This window comes from Callospermophilus lateralis, chromosome 2 (assembly GCF_048772815.1).
Source record: "Callospermophilus lateralis isolate mCalLat2 chromosome 2, mCalLat2.hap1, whole genome shotgun sequence".
Classification (NCBI taxonomy): Eukaryota; Metazoa; Chordata; class Mammalia; order Rodentia; family Sciuridae; genus Callospermophilus; species Callospermophilus lateralis.
The window spans coordinates 55,410,998-55,431,316 of NC_135306.1; the positions used below are offsets into that span (position 1 = coordinate 55,410,998).

The window sequence follows — 20,319 nt, forward strand, 5'->3', positions numbered from 1 at the left end:
TATAGTGATTATAAGCACATGTGGATCTATGTGATATGTTTAAGCAGCCTTAATCATAGAGGGTTTTTATTTTCAGTTGTTATAAACAGATTATTATATACTACTTTATAGATCTTCTATTTTTAAAGAAAACAAAACATTTGAATTCAGTTTTGTTGCTGTAATAGTATTAGTTGGATTTGAATTTTTCTTGTTTCTTAGTACTAGTTCTTATATGCCACAATTTTCTTTGAATTTTAAATTGGATTAATATATCAACAGTTTTTTGGGAAAATTTCACAGGAAGAGAATATTTTGGTAGACTTTCCAAATTTTCTGTGTCTGAAGGAGGATGGGACATGTTTCTTTGATTGGTGCTGCTGGAAGATGTCTTTATGCTGAATGGAATTGGCAGGTGATTAGAACTGACTCTCTGTTAGGTCTATTGGGAGATCCCAGTGGAGATTTTTGACTTAACTTTGCATGAATGATAGATGATAGATTTTCTGTCTGGCTAACTCTTCAACACTTTAAACCCTGATTTGTTATCAGTCTACTCCATACATACTCTCTTGGGTCCTGTGATTCCTGAGGGACACTACTTGGGTAGCTTTCAGAGTGACTTGAGCTTGGATTTCTTATATGTGTGGCTCCCCTATGGTCTATTCCCAAAGACAGGGAGTTGAGCAGGTCTCAATATCACAGTTTGCTCTTGCTTCATTGTCAGAGCAGGTAAATAGCCTCTGGCCTTGTCATCCTGATGGAGTTATACAGTCCCTTCTCTTCTGCAGATGACAGATCTTCTGACCTGAGGTCATCGGGAAATGTATACCTGGGTGGGTGGGATGGGACTTATAGCACTCTTTCCTCTTTTATTTAAAAAGAAGACTTTTCTTTTTAATTTTTTTCCTAAGTTTGAACAACCCAGTCATTTTATGCCCTAAGTATGCATGAATTTTCATTCTTACTATTTCATTTATATGTCTGCATGGTGGCCCCTTTCCCCATTTTGGTATAGGATCTCAGTACTCTTAGCTTCCCGACCACAGTTTCCATTTTCATATACATTGCATTGCATATAAAACTCTTGGTTCCTACTTTCTTTACTGAAGTTCTTCAGATAGCCTACTTTCTCCAGGGCCTAGAGGCTGATAGATTTTTTTTTTTCTTTTGATCTTTGAAATAGAAGAGCTTTACCAGACTATGTCCAGGTGTTAGATTTTTTTCTTTTTCTTTCATTCTTTCTTTTTTTTTTCTTTTTCCATTTTTCATGTGTCTCTTTGATTTGTAGAGTTGGGTAAGTTTCCCTTCCCTGTAGTCATTTCTTTGATTATTTTTTCTCATTTCTTTTCTCTTCTCATAATGCCTTTCAACATATATTGGGTTTCTCAGATCAGCCTGTGTGTCGCCAGTTTTATTTTACCAATCATTTTTATCTATTTATTCTTTTCCTCTGAGATACGGGAAAATTGCATGATCCTGTCTTCCATTTCCTGGCTTTGTTTTTACAGTACTTAAAATCTTGTAAGCTGCCTTCATTGTAAGTTTTCTTTCTTTCCTTCTTTTTTTGATAGATACATATTTTTCTTTGTAACTATAATTTCTATTTCCACGTATACAATGAAATTTGAATCATTTTGAAAGGAAATTTCAGGAAATATCTTTTTTCTTGCTCACTTGAATAACAGCTTCACAGGAAGATACCTGAGTTGATAGCACAGTGTGCATACCTTCTTTTGAACTGTGGCATTTTATTTTATATCCTGTGACTTTTGGTCATGCCTGAAAAAAGCTGTGCTTGTACAAATGGGAACTGAGGTGGATTTTACTGGAGATTGTGTGGGTTTTCAGATAGTTTGGGAATTGAAAGAGCCAGAATTAAGGTATAAGTTTAAATTTACCATACATAATTTCACCTGATTTGTTTGTAGATAAACAAAATAAAGAAAGGAAACCAGTGCTTATGAACATCACAGTGGAGAACTTTGGCTCTGCGTGGGGACAGATTTGTTTTCTGTGTTTCTTAGGGTAAACAGGAGTCAGTTAGAATTTTTTTTTTTTTTTTTTTTGTGTGTACATACATGTGCACACATCCATGTATCCATACACATATGCATCACAAAGGTGATTTTTATTACGTGTCAGTAATTTTGTGCTGCTGCATGCTCCCAGGTTGCTGTGGCCTCTAGGCTTACATTACTCAGAGTCACTGACTGGGATCCACATGTATCAACTGATCCACCTCTTTTAATGCGAGAATGTTGTTTGAAAGAATTTTCTCTTCAAAGAACAGACAAGCTGTTCCTGCATTTGCAGAAATTTAGCTGGCCTGCCTTTGATCTGATCACAGCCAGACCATTGCTAGTAGAAGTTTCTTCAAGTTACTGGTGTAAGAACTTACTTTCATTATTTGTTTCCAGTTTTGTTGCAGGATTTCTCCATTACTATAATTTGTTAAGTTTATGTAAAAAAGGAATCATCAGGGTAGGCATGAAAAAAGAAGACTATCAGATACCTGTGTTCAAGTTACTGTCTTACCCAGAAAAATTATAGAAGATTTAAGGACCCCTTAGTGTGAGATGGTTATCTAGATCAACAGTCTCTAGTTTTGGTTTGAATAACCCATTAATAAAAATATTTATCTATTTCTTCCTCAGTTTCTTTCCACCCTTCTGTATCTTCAAATATATGTTGTTATATGTTTATATATATATATTTATATATAATTGATATAGACATTGTATATATGTGTGTGTGTGTGTATACCAATGAGTTTTTAAAGTTTTAGAAGTTTTATTATATTCTTCCAGAAATCTCTGTAGTAAGGATACTCTTGTCTTGGAGAACTCTGATCTAGATGTCATAATTCTCAGTCATTTAGTAAACATTTGAATGCCGAATGTGGCTGCTATCATTGTGCTTAGAAAAGCATGACATTTACAGCCATTGTGCAATTGAATTTCATTGTGACTTTGAATTTCAACATTTCACTTGTTTGGTCTACTTTTCCAGTTTTCATTGTGATTTTATGAATGTTTAAATGTATGATGTTTTAGTCTATATTTATTTATACTTCCCCAATGGTATTTGCTTTCCAGATAAATCTTTGATATGTGATCTGTTGGTTCTGTCCTCCCATGTGGGATGAATATTTACTGTGCACATAGCACTATGTTTTGGTGGTAACATTTAAAAAGGCATATAAGCCTGGGCCCATCCTAAAACTCTTGGCTCATAATTTATAGAAGTGTTACCCCAGAATCTAGATTATCCCTCCTCAAGGATTCTAGCATACCTAAGTTAATACTGGTCCTCAAGCAAGTGTTGGAATGTCATTGTCCATACCCAGTTATAGAGCTACTCATTCCCCTTTCTTTTCACAGTAATAAGCAGTAAATATCCATTTTATGAGTTAGCAGTACAAATGTCCATCTATTTTCAACGTCTTGTTATCATAGGTAGATGGCACCAACCTCCAGGGTTTCACCAATCAACAAGCAGTAGAGGTGTTGCGACACACAGGTCAGACTGTGCACCTGACCCTAATGAGGAGAGGAACCAAGCAGGAAGGGGAGCTCATATCAAGGGAGGAAATCACGAAAGATTCTGACATGTCTCTCTTTAATGCCAGTGTAAGCAAAGGTAATGCCAGGTTAATCTGCTTTTCAGTTACACATTTATATTACTCAGATATTTTTCTAATTCTAAAATCATTTGTTTTTCTTTTCCTCAACCATTTATTAAAACCAAGGAAAAGAAAAGATTTAGTAAAGTTGCGAATAAGTGGAACCACCATCCTATGCATAAACTTCATAAGGTGTATTTCTATGTTGTATTCATTTAGCTACCATTTCTCAATTGGAAATGCACAGGCACCTGCCTTTATATACCTTCCTTACTTTTGGATGTCAGCATAATGTTTTCTCTTTAGGGGGAGGTATGCAGATCTACCAGGATTATTTATATGAGCCATAATGACTAAATCCCCAGCCATTCCTTGAAGGAATCACATTTAGAAATGTCATTCATGAGCTGTTTGTGTATTAGTATCTCTCACTGCTAAAATCCCCAGGAAGGGTTTATTGGTAGGTGTCAGGTTGTTGGTTGGAAAATGCTGTTGTGTTACCTAACTGCAGCACTAGGCGATGGGGCTGCAGGAGAATGTTTGTCCATTTACAGGGGAACTTTCCTTTTAATATATGGTTACTGTGGAGTTTATCTTTATAAAACAGACTCTCATCTAGGGATTCAAATAAATATAGTACCTTTAGAAAAATTCAAGTGCTTAGTTTTTCAGATATTACTAATACAGATATTACTAACAAAATATTTTTATCTTTAAGAAAATTATGAAAAAAATGAAGATTCTTTATCTTTGAGGAGAAATACCAGCATATTACCAATTGAAGAAGAAGGTAAACATGGCTAAGACATCCCCATTGTGTTTTAAGAGAAGTGATTTTTTACAAGTGAGATAAGCAATAAGGATATACTGTGCATTAATAAAAATATTGAAAAACATTATGCTTGTAAATCTCTATTTATAGATATGATTAATTGCTCTCATATATTAAAACAGTTCATTTATAGCTGATTGTCTTCTTGATGAATCAGTTTGTTCTTTCTGCTACATTTTTGTTTGTTTTACCAGAAGCCTTTTGGACTCAATTGGTTATATAACATAGTTTTAATTTAATTCCTTTGCTTCTAAATAGCTGAGGTATCAGTACCTCAGCAAACAATAATTCAATTAGAAAATATTTAAAAATAAACAAAGGAGAGTCTTTATAATTTCTTAGAATGAAGCTGTTCAATTTTGGGAGGCCATTTTCACTTCTGAATTTTTTAAGAGTTCTAAGTTTTATCATTGGGAAGTTGATCTTGGAAAGTAATTATATGGAAAAATTAAACCTTTCTGAGAATTCTTTCACTGTAAGTCTAGGATCTAGCGAGTTATTTAAAATGTTTTCAGAGCCCGTTGTTTTAAATTGTGATTATGCCAGTATGTTGCTTCCTTTACCTGACAGATTGCTTTAGGTGCTTTGGGACTATTCTAGGACTGAATAAAGTCCTAGAATTCCACCCTTTATTAAGACATAATACAGAGGCTTTGTAGTTCTTTAACATGTCTGCTCTTTCTTTATTGTATTTCTTTTCTGCTGAAAATTTTAACTTGTTTTTATCATTTTAAAGCAATATTTGTGCTTATCAAAATATCCTGTAAGGAAGATATGCAAGATTCACACTATTTTTAAATGTATTCTGCCGTTTTAATGCTAATAGGTAAAGATATTATTAAGACTAAAGTGAGTATCAAGACTAAGGAAAGGATACAAATGTTCAGAGTCTGAAACTGGAGATAGTGAGGATGGTGTGGGGTTACCTTGAAGATTCAGAACCATATATTTACCCTGGTGAAGGCAGCTCATGAGCAGTGCATATATTTGTGGGAAGTGAGTTGGGGAGGCTCTAGACTTAAAATCAGGAGTTCCAGAGGCTTTTTTAAACAAAGTAAACAAAGCAGAAATGTTTAAGTGAACCTCATGCGTCTACTCTAATACTGTTTTTCATTTGGAGTACGAGGAGTCATTATTGCCTCTTTCACTGAAATTTTATACATTGTGTAAGTCTGGATATGTAAGTTGACTTCTCAGTAAAAACAGAGAACCAGACTTTATGGTTTTTTAAAAAATCTATGAAAACTAGTCTTGGGATTATTTAAAAGTGTGAACAGAGAATTTTATCACCATAGGTTAATTGAATGCATATGAATCTGAGATTATTTTAATCAGTGAATTCCTGAATACCCACATTGACCATTCATAATCCCACTTTGCTTAAGTTCCTGCCCAGCTATGTACACACAAGGGAATAGGAGAAAGTGGGTTGGAGGAGGTAGGACTGATCTTTCTTTCCCAGAATTTGGCTTAAACGTTCCCTGTAAATTGTGTTCACTCCTGCATAGTTATCTGTCTCAGAAATTAATTTAATTTTGAAGAGAAAACACTTATTTTGGGGGAGTAATCTCCAATCTTTGATTTTACAGTTCTGGGGATGAACTCAGGGCCACATTATGCTAGGCAAGTGCTGTGCCACTGACCTACGTGCACCTCCAGCCCTCCAAATATTTTTAAAATTATGAACTATTGGATCTAGTTTCTCAAGGTGAAAGCAGAATTGGCGTTTTTAACCCAAGTTGTAAAAAATCTGCAGGATATGCCTAGAGTAAGAGCTCCTGAATTCCTACTGCACAGGAGACATCTAATGAGAAATTTGAATTTTGAAACACTTTTTAAAAATTTTTTTTATGGTTGTAGGTGAAGAACATGCCTTTATTTAGTTTGTTTATATGTGGTACTAAGGATCAAATCCAGTGCTGCACTCATCATAGGCAAGCACTCTACCACTGAGCCTAAGCCCAGCCCTTGAAACACTCTTTAAGTTTTAGATTTGAATGCTGAAAGGGATAGATAGAGTACTGCCTAGTAGAGAGTTTTAAAAGACAACCTGAGAGTACTCATCTACTGGGTAAAGAGTCAGAACCATGATGATACAGAGGTGTCTCTGAAATGTGATCGTAAAGTTCTTTTTCACGAGTTTTTTTTTTTTTTAAGTTAAACATTTTAAATTAATTTGTTTGAGTAACTTTTTTGGTGGGCTTCTTCCCTCTTTTCTTTTTATTTATATATTTTTCTATTTTCTTTTTAATTGTAATTATTTTTGCCAGTTAGTGAGATTCCATGCTAGTCTTTTATTTTAATGTGCAATCTCATTTTGTCATTTTTTTAAAATTTATATTTTCTCACTATACATTGAATTGTATATATTATTTGTTAACTTGTTTTTGCTTGGCTAAGTAATAGCATACTCCTTTTCCCACTGTAGAACCAAATGAAAACAAAAAAGAAAAATTAACATAGAGGTGACAGACATGGCTTTTTACTGTAGAGTCACCAAAGGATGATGAGGAGAATCCCAAAGCAACCCAGAGTCCTCATTCTTTTAAATATTTAAATTGGATAATATTATGGTTAGGATTTAAAAGATATCTTTTAAAAGATAATAGTGTTGAATATGCAATGGGGTTTTTAATTAAATCTGTAAAGTATAGAAGTGAGAGTACTCATCTACTGGGTAAAGAGTCTGACAAATAACAATAAATGTTGGTGAGAATGTGGAGAAAAGAGTACACTCATACATTGTTGGTGGGACTGTGAATTAGTGCAACCACTCTGGAAAGCAGTATGGAGATTCCTCAAAAATCTAGGAATGGGATCATAATATGACCCAGCTATCCATTCCATGATATATATCCAAAAGATTTAAAATCAGCATACCTCAGTGACACAGTGACATCAACATTTATAGCAGCACAATTTACAATAGCCAATTGATGGAACAACCTAGGTTTCCTTCAACAAATGAATGTATAAGGAAAATGTGATATATTCAATGGAATATTACTCAGCCACAAAGAAGAATGACTTTTGGCATTTGCCAGTAAATGAATGGGACTGGAAACTATCATGCTAAGTGAAATAAGCCAGTCCCCAAAAGTCAAAGATCAAGTATTTTCTCTAATATGTGAAAGGTCACCCAAAATAAGACAGGATGGGGAATTATTAAAAGAGAAGAAAGATCAGTGGAGTAAATGAAGGGAATGAAGGGAAGGGAAGAGGGCTAGGGAAAGACAGTAGAATGAATCGATCTAACTGTCCTATGTATATATATGAACATACCACAGTGAATCTCACCATCATGTATAACCACTAGACACTAATTTTAAAGAAACCTGTAAGTAAATGGCAGAAAGATTAGTAAAGTAGTGGGAAGGGAATGGAGGAGGGAGGAGGGAGGAAAAGGGAAGTAATGGGGACTGAATTATAACAAATTATATTTCATGCTTTTATAATTATGTCAAAGTGAATACTAATGTTATGTATAACTAAAAAGATGAATACTGTGTGTTATGTATGACTGGAAAGAACCAATTAAGTTGAAAAAAAATGATACGACATGTTCTAATCACTGTCTCTGGAACAGAATGTTAATATATGGAGAATTTTGTAATGTGTCACTAACTTAATTGCTTTGACTATTTCAGGGTATCAGTTGATATCAACTGAGGCACAGGAAACAAAAGATATGCAACAAGAAGCTACCCTGCTGACAAAGTGGCAGAGGATTATGGGAATTAACTATGAAATAGTGGTAGGTTAATTTACCCTCCCTAATATCCTAACTTGTAAATGTGTTTGAACAGGAAGTTCATAGCAGTAATAGACATCATCTTCACAAGAAGCTTTAGAGAAGCAGTAAATATTCAAGGCTTTTTTAGAAGACCTAAGTGTCCCAATTTGGGTACTGAAAATTTCAACTTGGAGAAAGTTATATAGTAAATGAGGAGTGGAAAGAAATGGCATGGAAGTTTTAGAACTTGTATATCATCAGTATTTTAATACTTCTGATAACGGTGTAGATTATACACGAAGGAGGGGTTTTCTGATTCTTACACCTGTGGTTTATAGAAAGAATCCTCTTAAAAATAAGACAGATTTATCATGTCTGTAGAGAATTGGGGAAGGACTCTTTTCCTCACCTTCTTTTTTATTTTTGTGTATTTACTTTTCTTGAAGAGGTTAATCTGTCTACTCTTCCCTATCACTTATGCCATGGTAAATGTTTTATATTTATTAACATGAAGCACTTTGCCAACCTATCATGATGTGCTATTCTAAAGGGAGGTCTAAGAAAGTTGACACAAATCATTAATTTTACATGCATACCAGAAAATTTCAAGGATTTGAAAAGGAAAAGTAAAATAAAAAGTTGGTTAGAATTTTTCATATTGCCAAAAATGTTTATATACCTTTGACTTGGAGGAGATAAAAGGCAAATGATAATATGTAATGTTAGTAACCACTACTTAGGGACACTTTGTTTCTACTGAGGAGGCACTTTGTTTCTAAGTAGTGCTCTTAATTTTTCATTTAATTTTCATGACAATAATCTTTTAACATTCAGAATAATTAACAAATAAGAATTGAGCTAGTACAGCTGTTGTTACCTTTTATAATTGAGTCAAGGAAAAATACAATTAGGTCCAGCTCAACAGCAATTAATTCAGCATTTCCTTTTACTGGACAGGGTTAACTTAACTGGCATGCATAACTGAGCCTGCAGTTCTTTAGGTGGTAACTGAATGTTAAAGGATACCTACCCTTGATTAGACATTTCATCACAGACTCAGAAACAACACTGAACTTCTAACTGTCCTCTGTGCATATACTGTTTTGGTGGGACTTCCAGTAATCTGGCAAAGGCAGAAGTGTGCTGTGATAAAGATACCTATATTTACTTAATTAAATTTCCTATTAGCTCCAGAACTTTGAGAGGTAAACCATCTAAGCCTATATCTTCCTCTATAAAATAGAACTAATATCACCTGCCTTATTGGTGCTTAAGTGTTCAAGAGATGATGAAAGACACCCAGATGGTGCTATCATTATATACAGAAAGAGTTACTTTTATAATTAAGCTGGTATGGTTCACACATATTTTTATGGTCCCTTTTCCTACCTACCCAAACTGCACAGTCCTTGATTTCAGGCCACTATGATACCTGGAACTTTATATATACACTATGACACCTGGATACCTTGTATCATTTAGAAATGTGATTAAATGGAAATTCAGAGATGATATCTTAAGAATTACATGTAAATAAAACCAGTTTGTTTAAAATAAATAAGAAAGAACTAAGTTCTTGGGCTGTGGTGAGACAATGGTAAAGGAAAAAGATCTGACTTCACTTTGTTTGCTATCTAGTTATGCAGCATACATGAAAATGTAGGAGTGGTTTAGCAGAGAAAAGTCCTTATAGGCAGTATCAGTAGAGACTTGGAAGTGTTCTGAGAGGAAAAAATGCCTAAATTGGGTTTTCAGGGGTGAGATTTTCATCTAGCATTTTATTTCAAAGTCATATAACTTTACTTCTGATGTCGAACTTTCACCAATTACCATTAAGAATAGAGGTACTTTGGTTTAGACAGGGGGAATGAAGGAAGGGGAGGAGGTATGGGTTAGGAATGATAGTATAATGAGTGAAACATTGTTGCCCTATGTGCGTGCATATTTACATGACCTATTTAACCCTACATTATGTACAACTAGAAAATGAGAATTTATACTCCATTTATGTATGATGGATCAAAATTCAATGGTCATATATTACTAGTTACAACAAATTTAAAAAATAATAAAAAAATTAGAAAATAAATAAAATTGGTTTTCTTTCTTAGGAAAAAAAAATTAAGACATGGAAAGAACTATTTGATAATGAGTTTTTTTTTCAGTTTTTTATTCCTCAGTTTCCTTAGCTGCAAAATAAAAGGGTTAAAGTAGATCATGTTTAGCATCCCTTCTGATTTTAATGATTATTGGATTCTGTGTGAAAATGAGTAAGTTCCTAACATTCTCCATTATCTGGTATAATTGCAAGAAATTAGAATTTCATTCCCTTGTTTTCAACTTCATTTCATTTATTAAAGATCACTGTTGTCTCTCAGTATTGCATAAAATCGAGAGTGAGGTTCTAGGGTGAGATCACTTTAGTTCAAAGTTCTATTCTCCTTGTGCAATTCTGGCCAAGGTAACCTTTCTGAATCTTATTTTCCTAACTTGGGAAACAAGGAGAGAAATTGTACCTATTTAAAAGAAGCATATGAGACAATCTATGATATGGGAGCAGTGGGGGTTAGGGGGTGGAGGGGGTTGCGGATCAGCTTTGTCCCTGGCACACAGTAGCAAGTACAGAGAGTGTGTTTTCTTTATTGTTGTATGAGCTCAGGTCCTATTGTAATTTTGACTGCTTTCCATCTGCTGTCAGCATCTATGGCCAGTAAAGAGCTGGCTGCTTCCTTTTGGTCTGTTGGTTCATGAAGCCAGTAGACATCAGAACTCTTTCAAAGGCAAAGCTTTGAAGCTTTACAAGTAGATTTTTGAAGCTTTTATGAGAAAGTTGACCATTTTGGGGTGAATACAAAATGTATGCATGAGTAGAAAAAGAAAGGAATGTTAGAATTGTAATAATTTTTATTCTTTTAGGTGGCCCACGTGAGCAAGTTTAGTGAGAATAGTGGGTTGGGAATAAGCCTGGAAGCAACAGTGGGACATCATTTTATCCGATCAGTTCTACCAGAAGGCCCTGTTGGACACAGTGGGAAACTCTTCAGTGGTGATGAGCTATTGGAAGTAAGGAGCTATACTTTTCTTTCTCTTCTTCAAATAAGATTCCAAAAAGCCTTGAAGGAGGCTTAATGTGATCTGTAAGTTCTTATTTTAAATTTCCTCTCAGAGGTTTCTTGAGAGAGATCTGCACATAAAAATCCACGCAAAGCAGAAATTTTATATCTGTGTCTGTATTGAGTTTCAGATCTAGTTCTGTGTGGTTGTCGTTTTGTTTCAGGTACAGAGAACTATAAAAACTTTCTTTGAAACTTTTAAAATATATATCTGTTTTTTGGAATAGGTAATACATTCACATGTTTCAATAGAGAATAAAAAGATAAACATTAAAAAATCTCCATCCTGACCCCATCCACCTCATTCTCATCATCCTTTATTAGGTACCTGCTGGTATTGTTTATGTGCAGGCAGCCATATATTTTAAGGTAAATATAAGAAAATTGGAAGAGGTTCTTTCCCCCCATTTTAAAAATATACAATATATGCAATATTCTATTTTTTTCTTTACTTAAAATGTCAGGTTTTTGTAACTTCTTTTTTTTCTTTCATCCTTGGGAATATTTTCGTTGACTATCCTTTTCTAGATTTCCACACTGGCAGATCAAATATGGGTAAAAGTTAATGGTTTTCCTGTGAATTCTTTAGAAGATCCAATTACAGCAAAACTCTGAATTGTTTTAGGTAGTACTTCCATAGGTCTAACTACAGTTCTAGATCCAGCAGAATCACATTATCATCACCATACAAAAATGTATATTTGTTTAATAAAAAAACATTTTCAGAATAATATTTGCATTCTGAAATGTTTTCCTTACTTAAAGAATGTATCTTTTCTACAGGTGAATGGTATAACTTTGCTTGGGGAGAATCACCAAGATGTGGTCAATATTTTAAAAGAATTGCCTATAGAAGTGACAATGGTGTGCTGTCGTCGTACTGTGCCACCTACCTCCCAGTCAGAATTGGATAGCCTGGACCTAAGTGATATTGAACTAACAGAAAAGGTAGAAAATTTGCAAAGTGAGGCTAATATGAAAATATGAATGGAAAGACTAAATGGTGTTCATGATTTTTTAACTCCTGCCTTTTTTTTTTGGCATTTGGTTTCCTTACATAGTCTGTGTCTTATAGGATTGACCTTGAAGTCAAGCTTGGGTTTAAACCAGACTTTTTGATATTTACTAGCTGTGTGACCTTGAGCAAGTCACTTCATCTTTTGGAACCTCTGTTTTCTTTCTCTGAAGATGTAAGGAAAGCAATAATATTAGGTTTTATTGCACACTATATATATATTTGTATAATTTACTTTCAATATTTTTGTGAAATAGAGGTTCATATTGTCCCCATTTGCAGAAGAGAAAACTCAAATATGTAAATAGTGTGTGTATATAGTACACATATGGAAAAAGATACTTGTATATAACCTACCCAAGTCTGCCTGGCATACAATTACTGCTTAGTGAATAGCTAAAGTGTGGATGGGTAGATAATTTTAGCATATATAGGTCTTACTTACTTGCACACTCTATTTTTAAAGTCTGAGGAATTTGAGCTCCTAACACATGCCAGTTAATTCTCTGTAGTGTTCAGAAACTCCCATTTTCTTATCTGCTTATTCTTTTCCATTTAGATCAAAATGTCAAGCAATGAAACTAATGAGCTTTTTGGAAGATACACAATGCATTTCTAAGCTGATTTTGCATAATTTATAACCTAGACAAATTTCATTTAAGGTAATATTAGGATTTGATTTACATTATACTGAAATAGTATAATGGAATAATTTTGAAAACTTTGAAGAATAAGTGCCTAGTTTCCATATTCATATGAATGATTAATGTTATAATAAGAAATATAATTCTAAATTATCTACTGCTCAAAGGCTAGCACTATATCCATCCATGCTCTTTGTGTGTGTCTGTGTATGTGTGGTGTAAATGGGATTATCATGATAAGACAGGTAGAGAGATTTGCATCCATGGTCCTACGTCATGTGATAATTGCTTAAAACAAAGATAGTATTCATCCTGATGAACACATATTTCTTATGTTTGATATGTTCCTGTAGAAGGACCAAGTTGGAGTAACCTTTATTTACTTTACTTTTACTGAAAGAAGCAAAAATTTTGAATTCCAGCTTCTGTGTCATGTACTTGATAAATGTTACCTCATTTAATACTCACAAATTTCTGTGAAATGAGTAACTCTGAAGCCCATGCTAAGAATATTACTCAAGGTAACACAGATAGGAAATCATAGAGTCATGCTTTAAGCCCAAGCAAATCTGATTTTAAATCTATGTTTGGCCTCTGTTTACACTAGTTTTATTAATGAAATACTCAAGTACTCAAGTCAAAGTGTTTTATAATCCTTATTTGCATTGAGTATAAAACTTCTACATATATCTCTTATTTTGAATTATTCTTATTTATCATGAGAAATTATTTTGATTTAATAACAAAATAGCTCTCCTTTTTTTTTTTTTTCTGGCTATAGACGTGATTCGTACGTTGAAAAGAAGTGAAAATCACCCACAAAAAAATTCTATAATTTTATAGAAGATCATCTAATCTTATGTTTTTAATGCCTATTGTAATTAAGTATTTCTTCCTCTTAACAGCTTTTGACATTTTGTACCTTAAATCTTAAAGGTTTCTTGATAAGCTGGTGCTTATTTGAAAATGTTTTGTTCTGGATAGATGTTGGGAATCTCCCTTTTCTTTGCAAGTGTTCATATGTGTGTCTTCTACTCTAGTGCTTGTGAAATAAGAGATGTCTGGTCTGTTGTTCAGCCCCATGTAGATCTAGGTGAGCTCATTGGGTCATCAGAGACAGAGGAGCCAGTGGTGGCCATGACTGATGTGGGTCCTACTCCAGAGGAGGTTCAAGTACCTTTGGCCATGTGGGAGGCTGGCATTCAGCACATAGAGCTGGAGAAAGGGAGCAGAGGCCTTGGTTTTAGCATTTTAGATTATCAGGTAAATGTATTCTACCATTAACAAGTTTTAAAAAACCATGCTATGTACTGAAAGCATATTGTTGATAGCAGAGAAGAAGAAAATAGTCATCAAAGACATTTTCTTGTTTGTAGTGAGTCTTTCAAAATAATAATTAATATGACTCATTGATTATCATAAGGGTTTCTTTTAATGTCAAATTTATTCAGCTATTTTATAATTCAACTCTTAGGAATTTGAGGAACATGTAGACCACATTTTAGAAATATTATTGAGAGCTGGGCACAGTGGCACACATCTGTAATCCCAGTATTCAGCAAGGCTCTAAGCAACTTATCAAGACCCTGTCTCTAAATAAAAGTATAAAATAGGCTGGAGATGGGGCTCAGGGGTTAAGCACCCTGGGTTCAATGCCTGATACCCAAAAAAAAAAAAAAAATCATAGAGACATAGTATTTTTTTAAAAATATTTTTTAGTTGTAGAGGGACACAATGCCTTTATTTTATTCATTAATTTTTCTGCAGTGCCTGGTAAGCACTCTACCACTCAGCTACAACCCCAGCCCAGTGTTTTATTTTAATAATTTGAGGAATCTATTATTATTATTTCCATGGTCTTGATGGCTCATAATTTAATGGTCAGTTATTAAGTATTAGATATTTCTTTGCTGCAAATGATAAATGTATAATTGGATATATTATGAATTCTGATATTCCAATCATTTTACTAAATTTATGAATATGTTTAAATTGGTCAAGTGCAGCCTGCCTTGTGCTCTATGCTGCATAAATGAGGAAATTGCTAAAGCCTGTCTGACAGAGCGCAGCTGTTGCTCCTTATTAACACTGAACAGAAAGCTGTCTCAGATGACTAGGGAGGTGTGTTCATAGGGCCTGATTCTGGAGCCTTGTTCTGATGTGGAGGTTGCTGTGTAAATGAAAATACTGCATTGTCAAATGCTTCTTTCTGTATGTTTTCATTTCAAAGGGACAGGTCAAACATTCAGACATTTCCATCCAGTGACATATTATTTAACAAATGCTGTTGTTAATAATGAATATACCTGATATCTAGCCTCCAATGGTAGTTATAAAATTTGACAACTTAATCTAAAACTAAAATTATAATTTTAAAGTTATCTGTACAATTTAAGAGGTGTTTTTGGGAACACTAGCAAATGAGAATGCTTTTGTTTTAGATGAACTCTTTATGGATTCGCTAAAATGAAACAGAGATAACCTTTGCCCAGATAATTCATCATAAATTTTTTTGTATGAATTTTTAAAATACACTTGAAACAATAACCCATCCATTGATAATCAGAGGGACAACCTATAAAAATTTTCTTCATTCTAAAAATGGACTGAGTTCTCTTTACTTTCCCATTCTGTCAGGATCCAGTTGATCCAGCAAGCACTGTGATTGTAATTCGTTCCTTAGTTCCTGGTGGCATTGCTGAAAAGGATGGACGACTTCTTCCTGGCGATCGCCTCATGTTTGTCAATGACATTAACTTGGAAAACAGCAGTCTTGAAGAAGCTGTGGAAGCACTGAAGGGGGCACCCTCAGGAACTGTCAGAATAGGAGTGACCAAGCCTTTACCCGTAAGAATTTGGATTCTATTGATTTATTTTTATATGTACAAGAAAAGTGGCTCACAGGTTTTCTTTTAGCCTTGGGTGTTCTCATGACTGAATCATCATTTTTGGTACTTTTCAGCAATATTGTCTTTGGCTCCATGAACATAAAAATTTAATTTGAGTTATATTTTTCAGAAAATAAGGAAAGAAAAGAGCCAGGATATTCAGAAATATATTTATAACATTACTTTGTGATTATCTTTTGACGTTTTTTATTATTAGCTATTAAGGTCATGATGAAGCAGAATCATATATTTCAAAGAAATATGGATTCAAATATTAAAATACCAATGTAGTGGGGGTACTAAAAATCAATAGGATTTGGGCTGGGGATGTGGCTCAAGTGGTAGCCCACTTGCCTGGCATGCGCAGAGCGCTGGGTTCGATCCTCAGCACCACATAAAAATAAAAAATAAAGATGTTGTGTCCACTGAAAACTAAAAAAAAAAAAATTAAAAAAATTCTCTCTCTCTCACTCTTTAAAAAAAAATTCAAAGCATTAACAACTAATAGTAGAACCTTTAATCATAGGGGAGTAAAGTAGGATCTCTGATAGAGTGGCTTAAATTTCTTAATTATGTTGACTTCAACACTATTTGTTGTATAATTTGTTAATAATTTATTGAACAATACAAAATGAGTTCATCAGTTTGTGGCTCTTTCTTCTGGGAGGGAATAGTTCCCATATTCTATACTGCAATATTGAAAAAACAATTTATGTTGTATAAAGCAGCATGTTTTATTAGGTGTAGTAATTGTAACATGGCATTTACCATTGTACTGCAATAAAATATTAAGAGACATGATCATTATTTGTGAGGTTTTTCCATGGTATAAATATAGTTTTAAATGAAAGAAAGTGCAACATATATATGCATGAATATCAATAAAGATTTGTTGATTTTTGTGAGAGAATTTGTTCAAATAATAAGCTTTGTTAATATTTTTAAGTGTTAATTAGAATTATTCTATGTTCCAGTTTTACTCCACAAGGAATTTTGGTAATCTATGAAATGCATTTATGAAAAAATAATAGAAAAGAATGAAGACTGGTAATCCAACCTAAAAATCAAATCAGGATTATAGAATTAATGGGAAAAGATCTGTACTAAAGGGAATGTAAAAATGAAAACGCACATCATGAGGCTCTATATATTTATCGAAGGTGGACCATAAATTGGCTCTGGTCTTTCTGTTTTACAAAGAGAAATGGTGAACACGACTTAATACATGTTTTTTTTGCCCTTAAAAGAAACTGTCCCAGTTATTTAGAAGCAGAGTCTTCTGTTTCTAGCTAGCTCTAAAGTAAATTTCTTTCAATACAGTATTTGATATTTTGGTTTCAATATGCACTGTAACATATGAATATCTGTTTCCCAAAGTGAGTCTTAGTAAATATTAAATTCATGTTTTGGTAAAGAGGAAAAAAAGGAAGTTTTTCCCTGTAATACTTTTGCATGTGTTGCTGACACAGAGTTATGAAGACAAGGCCTTATCTAAATATTTGGGCCCATTTTTCAGGAATTGTTATAAAATTTTTAGGTTTTTCAGTCTGTGTGATCAAGTTAGAAGGTAATAGAGCTCAAGACTGCAATTTAAGCAGACTGCACTTGAAGAGTTTTGCTTTATTTTGTCTTAAAAGCTATGCTAAATTAAAAGGCTTCACTGTAGGATTCAGCCACCTTCCCTGTCAAGTAAATTACATTCCTTAAGTTAATATTCTGAGAAGAGATGACAGAAGTTGATCCCTCTTTTTATTGTTGTATTATTCTTCTCCAATCTTTTTAAAAGTCTTAATAGCTAAGGTTTGCTTTTCAGTATTTGGCCATAATAATAGGCAGATAAGAATTACTAGAGGACTATTATAATGTAAAAATTATTGATTTTGGTAATCTTTAATAAGAAAAAATGAGAAAAAGAATAGAAATGGATTCTGATCTAACAGATGATGTTCATACCAAAATATTTTCATTTATATTTTCAAATAAAATGTTTAATAGAGATATTTGCTATATTTCATACTTATTCAATGTTGAAGTCATATGTTTATTTTAAAAACTCCTGTATTTTCCTTTTCTCCTCACTTACCTTCCTGTTTGTCTGCCTTCCTCCATTTTGTCCCCCTTCATTTTTCTCTGTCTTTCTCATGAACTGGTTTTCAAATATCATTCTCCTGCAGCTTTCACCTGAAGAAGGTTATGTTTCTGCTAAGGAGGATTCCTTTCTGTACCCGCCACATTCCTGCGAGGAGCAAGGGCTGGCTGACAAAGCCCTCTTCAGGGCTGACTTGGCTCTGGTTAGTGGCTACAACTTATTAAGTTCTCTTTTCAATGCTTATATGTCTTATTTTGTCTTATAAAATATTCTGAAAAGTCTCACTATTTTCCTTGTTCAATATTTTATGTGCACTGTGCACATCTTTGATCTAGTGCCATTTGTGGTCTTAATTTTGAAGAAGATAATTGTTTTTGTTAATATTTTGAAATTGCAAGCTCTTGAAACACCTATTTGGAAAGTTTGAAGTATTATAGTCAATACAATAATCTCACATTTTGATACTTAACACACTAGGGAACTTTGGCCTTACTCTGTGTGCACAGTATCATTTAGTATGTAGTGAACTGTGTGAGTACTCTGGTATTAAATAGTACTCAGCCACAGCAAAAACAAACAAAACAAATAAATAAGTAAAAATTAAAATTTATATGCAATAGGACACAAATATATCATTATCCCTGAAGTATCTTAAGAAATAACATTGTTTCTAGAGTTTACATATCTTCCTTAAACTTCATTCAAAGAATCCCAATCATAAAGTATATTAGTTCCAGTTTTATGGAGGCTTAACTAGTCTTTATGATAGAAGTAGGTGTCCTGGATCTTCTCTCTAACCAGTTATATAATCTTGGACTGATTGTTCATCTTCTTTGGTCTCCAGTGTTTTATCTGTACAGCAATTAAGCAAATTGTAATGATCTCTCTGGGACTATAAGGCATCAGTGATAGGTATACAATTTAGATTGAGGTATTCTTTCCTTAATGTTACTTAAAACAAATGTTTATGTACTGTAATGTATGGCATGAGGCTTAGCTAATACTATCTAGATAGTAAATACTAATTATTTACTATCTAGATTATTGTACATAATGTACATTTGTAATGGCTAAAGTTCCACATGGTGATTTGTTAATGCATTTGAACGTGTATTTAAAATAATTTTTCAGGCCTATGAAATTATATGTCAAGAGGGTCATTTTGAAATGGCCCCAATGTATTTTTAAGAGCTTTTTATAAGAGTACAGGCTACTATATTGTGATAAAGCTTCTAAATTATATTAAACATGTAAGTTGGAATAAAAAATAAATAGAAAAATGGGATTTTGCCATTAAGATATCCAGAAAATGCTGGAAATACAAGAAAAGGGTCAGTTCTTAAGTCTACTATAGAAGATTGTAATAGGATTTTTACATAATGTGTGATGAAATTTTCTATCTCATTCTATGTGAGCTTTCTAATAGAAGTTCATAACTTAAAACTTCACTAATCATATCATTATTAGACCCCTTATTTGTTGGTATAATTTTAGCATGACATCTCAGATGTTCTCTGGTTTCTATGACTTGAATGGATTTAAAGTTTAACTAAAGATAATTTTAAATATATGTTTATAGTGAGGTTTACAAATATATAATTGCATGGCTACCTTTTTGAACAGCAGTTTATTTTAGTTGAATAGAAGACATGTCCTCATTCATTTTATTATAAAATGATAAGAGTTTGTCAGGTGAACTGGAAAAAAGTAAACACTTTCCATGACTAATGGAGCTATTTAAACTTAGAATTGATCCAGATCTTTTATTGATTGTTACCTTTGGCTCTATTATTGAGGAAATGAAGCAGCTGTGGGTTCCAGCACCCTTTGCTACAGGTGAGCAATTTGCTCTTGTGCTGCACTAAGTAAAGTACTATATAGTCAGTTTCTGACATGTTGAAGAGAATGTAGAGCAGGATAAACTGAAGAAAGATGCCAGTATGCCTTTGTGTTTCAAGTGGAGACCTCAGTGCTAGAACAGAATTCCCAACTGATGATATTGTTTGATTCCTAGGTGGACACACATGGTGCTGAATTGGTAGATGAATCCACATTTCAGTCTCAGTACTCTCCTGATAATGACAGTGTCTACTCTACCCAAGCCTCTGTTTTATCTCTTCATGGCAGTGCTTGCAGTGATGGTCTGAACTATGGTTCCTCTCTGCCATCATCTCCTCCCAAGGTACTGGGAAAATGTCATTTATTTTTTAGAAAGCTTTGTGAATTCCTTTCCAGAGGTCAGGGTTGATGGGGACTTGTGGGAGTAGCATATTAGAAACATTTTGTTTCTTTATTCATGGATTACCTATCAGATTAAACTACACTTTAATTTAGCTAGTGTTAATTGTATAGCTTTCAGACTATAAAGGGCTATTTAATTCTAGTGTTTCTAGGACAGTGG

The 20,319-nt window shown here is 33.6% G+C and overlaps 1 protein-coding gene across 14 annotated transcripts in view; it reads left to right on the top strand.

Annotated features, from left to right (window-relative positions):
* The window catches only part of Mpdz (multiple PDZ domain crumbs cell polarity complex component), a 158,144-nt gene that overhangs the window by 65,135 nt on the left and 72,690 nt on the right, over positions 1-20,319 (top strand). For 13 of the 14 annotated variants that reach the window (XM_076845967.2, XM_076845972.2, XM_076845971.2 and 10 more), the window contains exons 11-19: positions 3,438-3,621; positions 4,323-4,394; positions 8,084-8,190; positions 11,086-11,232; positions 12,066-12,230; positions 14,019-14,204; positions 15,579-15,788; positions 18,004-18,120; positions 19,933-20,100. In XM_076845967.2, the coding sequence (XP_076702082.2) occupies positions 3,438-3,621; positions 4,323-4,394; positions 8,084-8,190; positions 11,086-11,232; positions 12,066-12,230; positions 14,019-14,204; positions 15,579-15,788; positions 18,004-18,120; positions 19,933-20,100 (1,356 nt within the window). The remainder of the gene's footprint in view (positions 1-3,437; positions 3,622-4,322; positions 4,395-8,083; positions 8,191-11,085; positions 11,233-12,065; positions 12,231-14,018; positions 14,205-15,578; positions 15,789-18,003; positions 18,121-19,932; positions 20,101-20,319) is intronic. The other variant, XM_076845975.2, reaches the window with a different exon arrangement.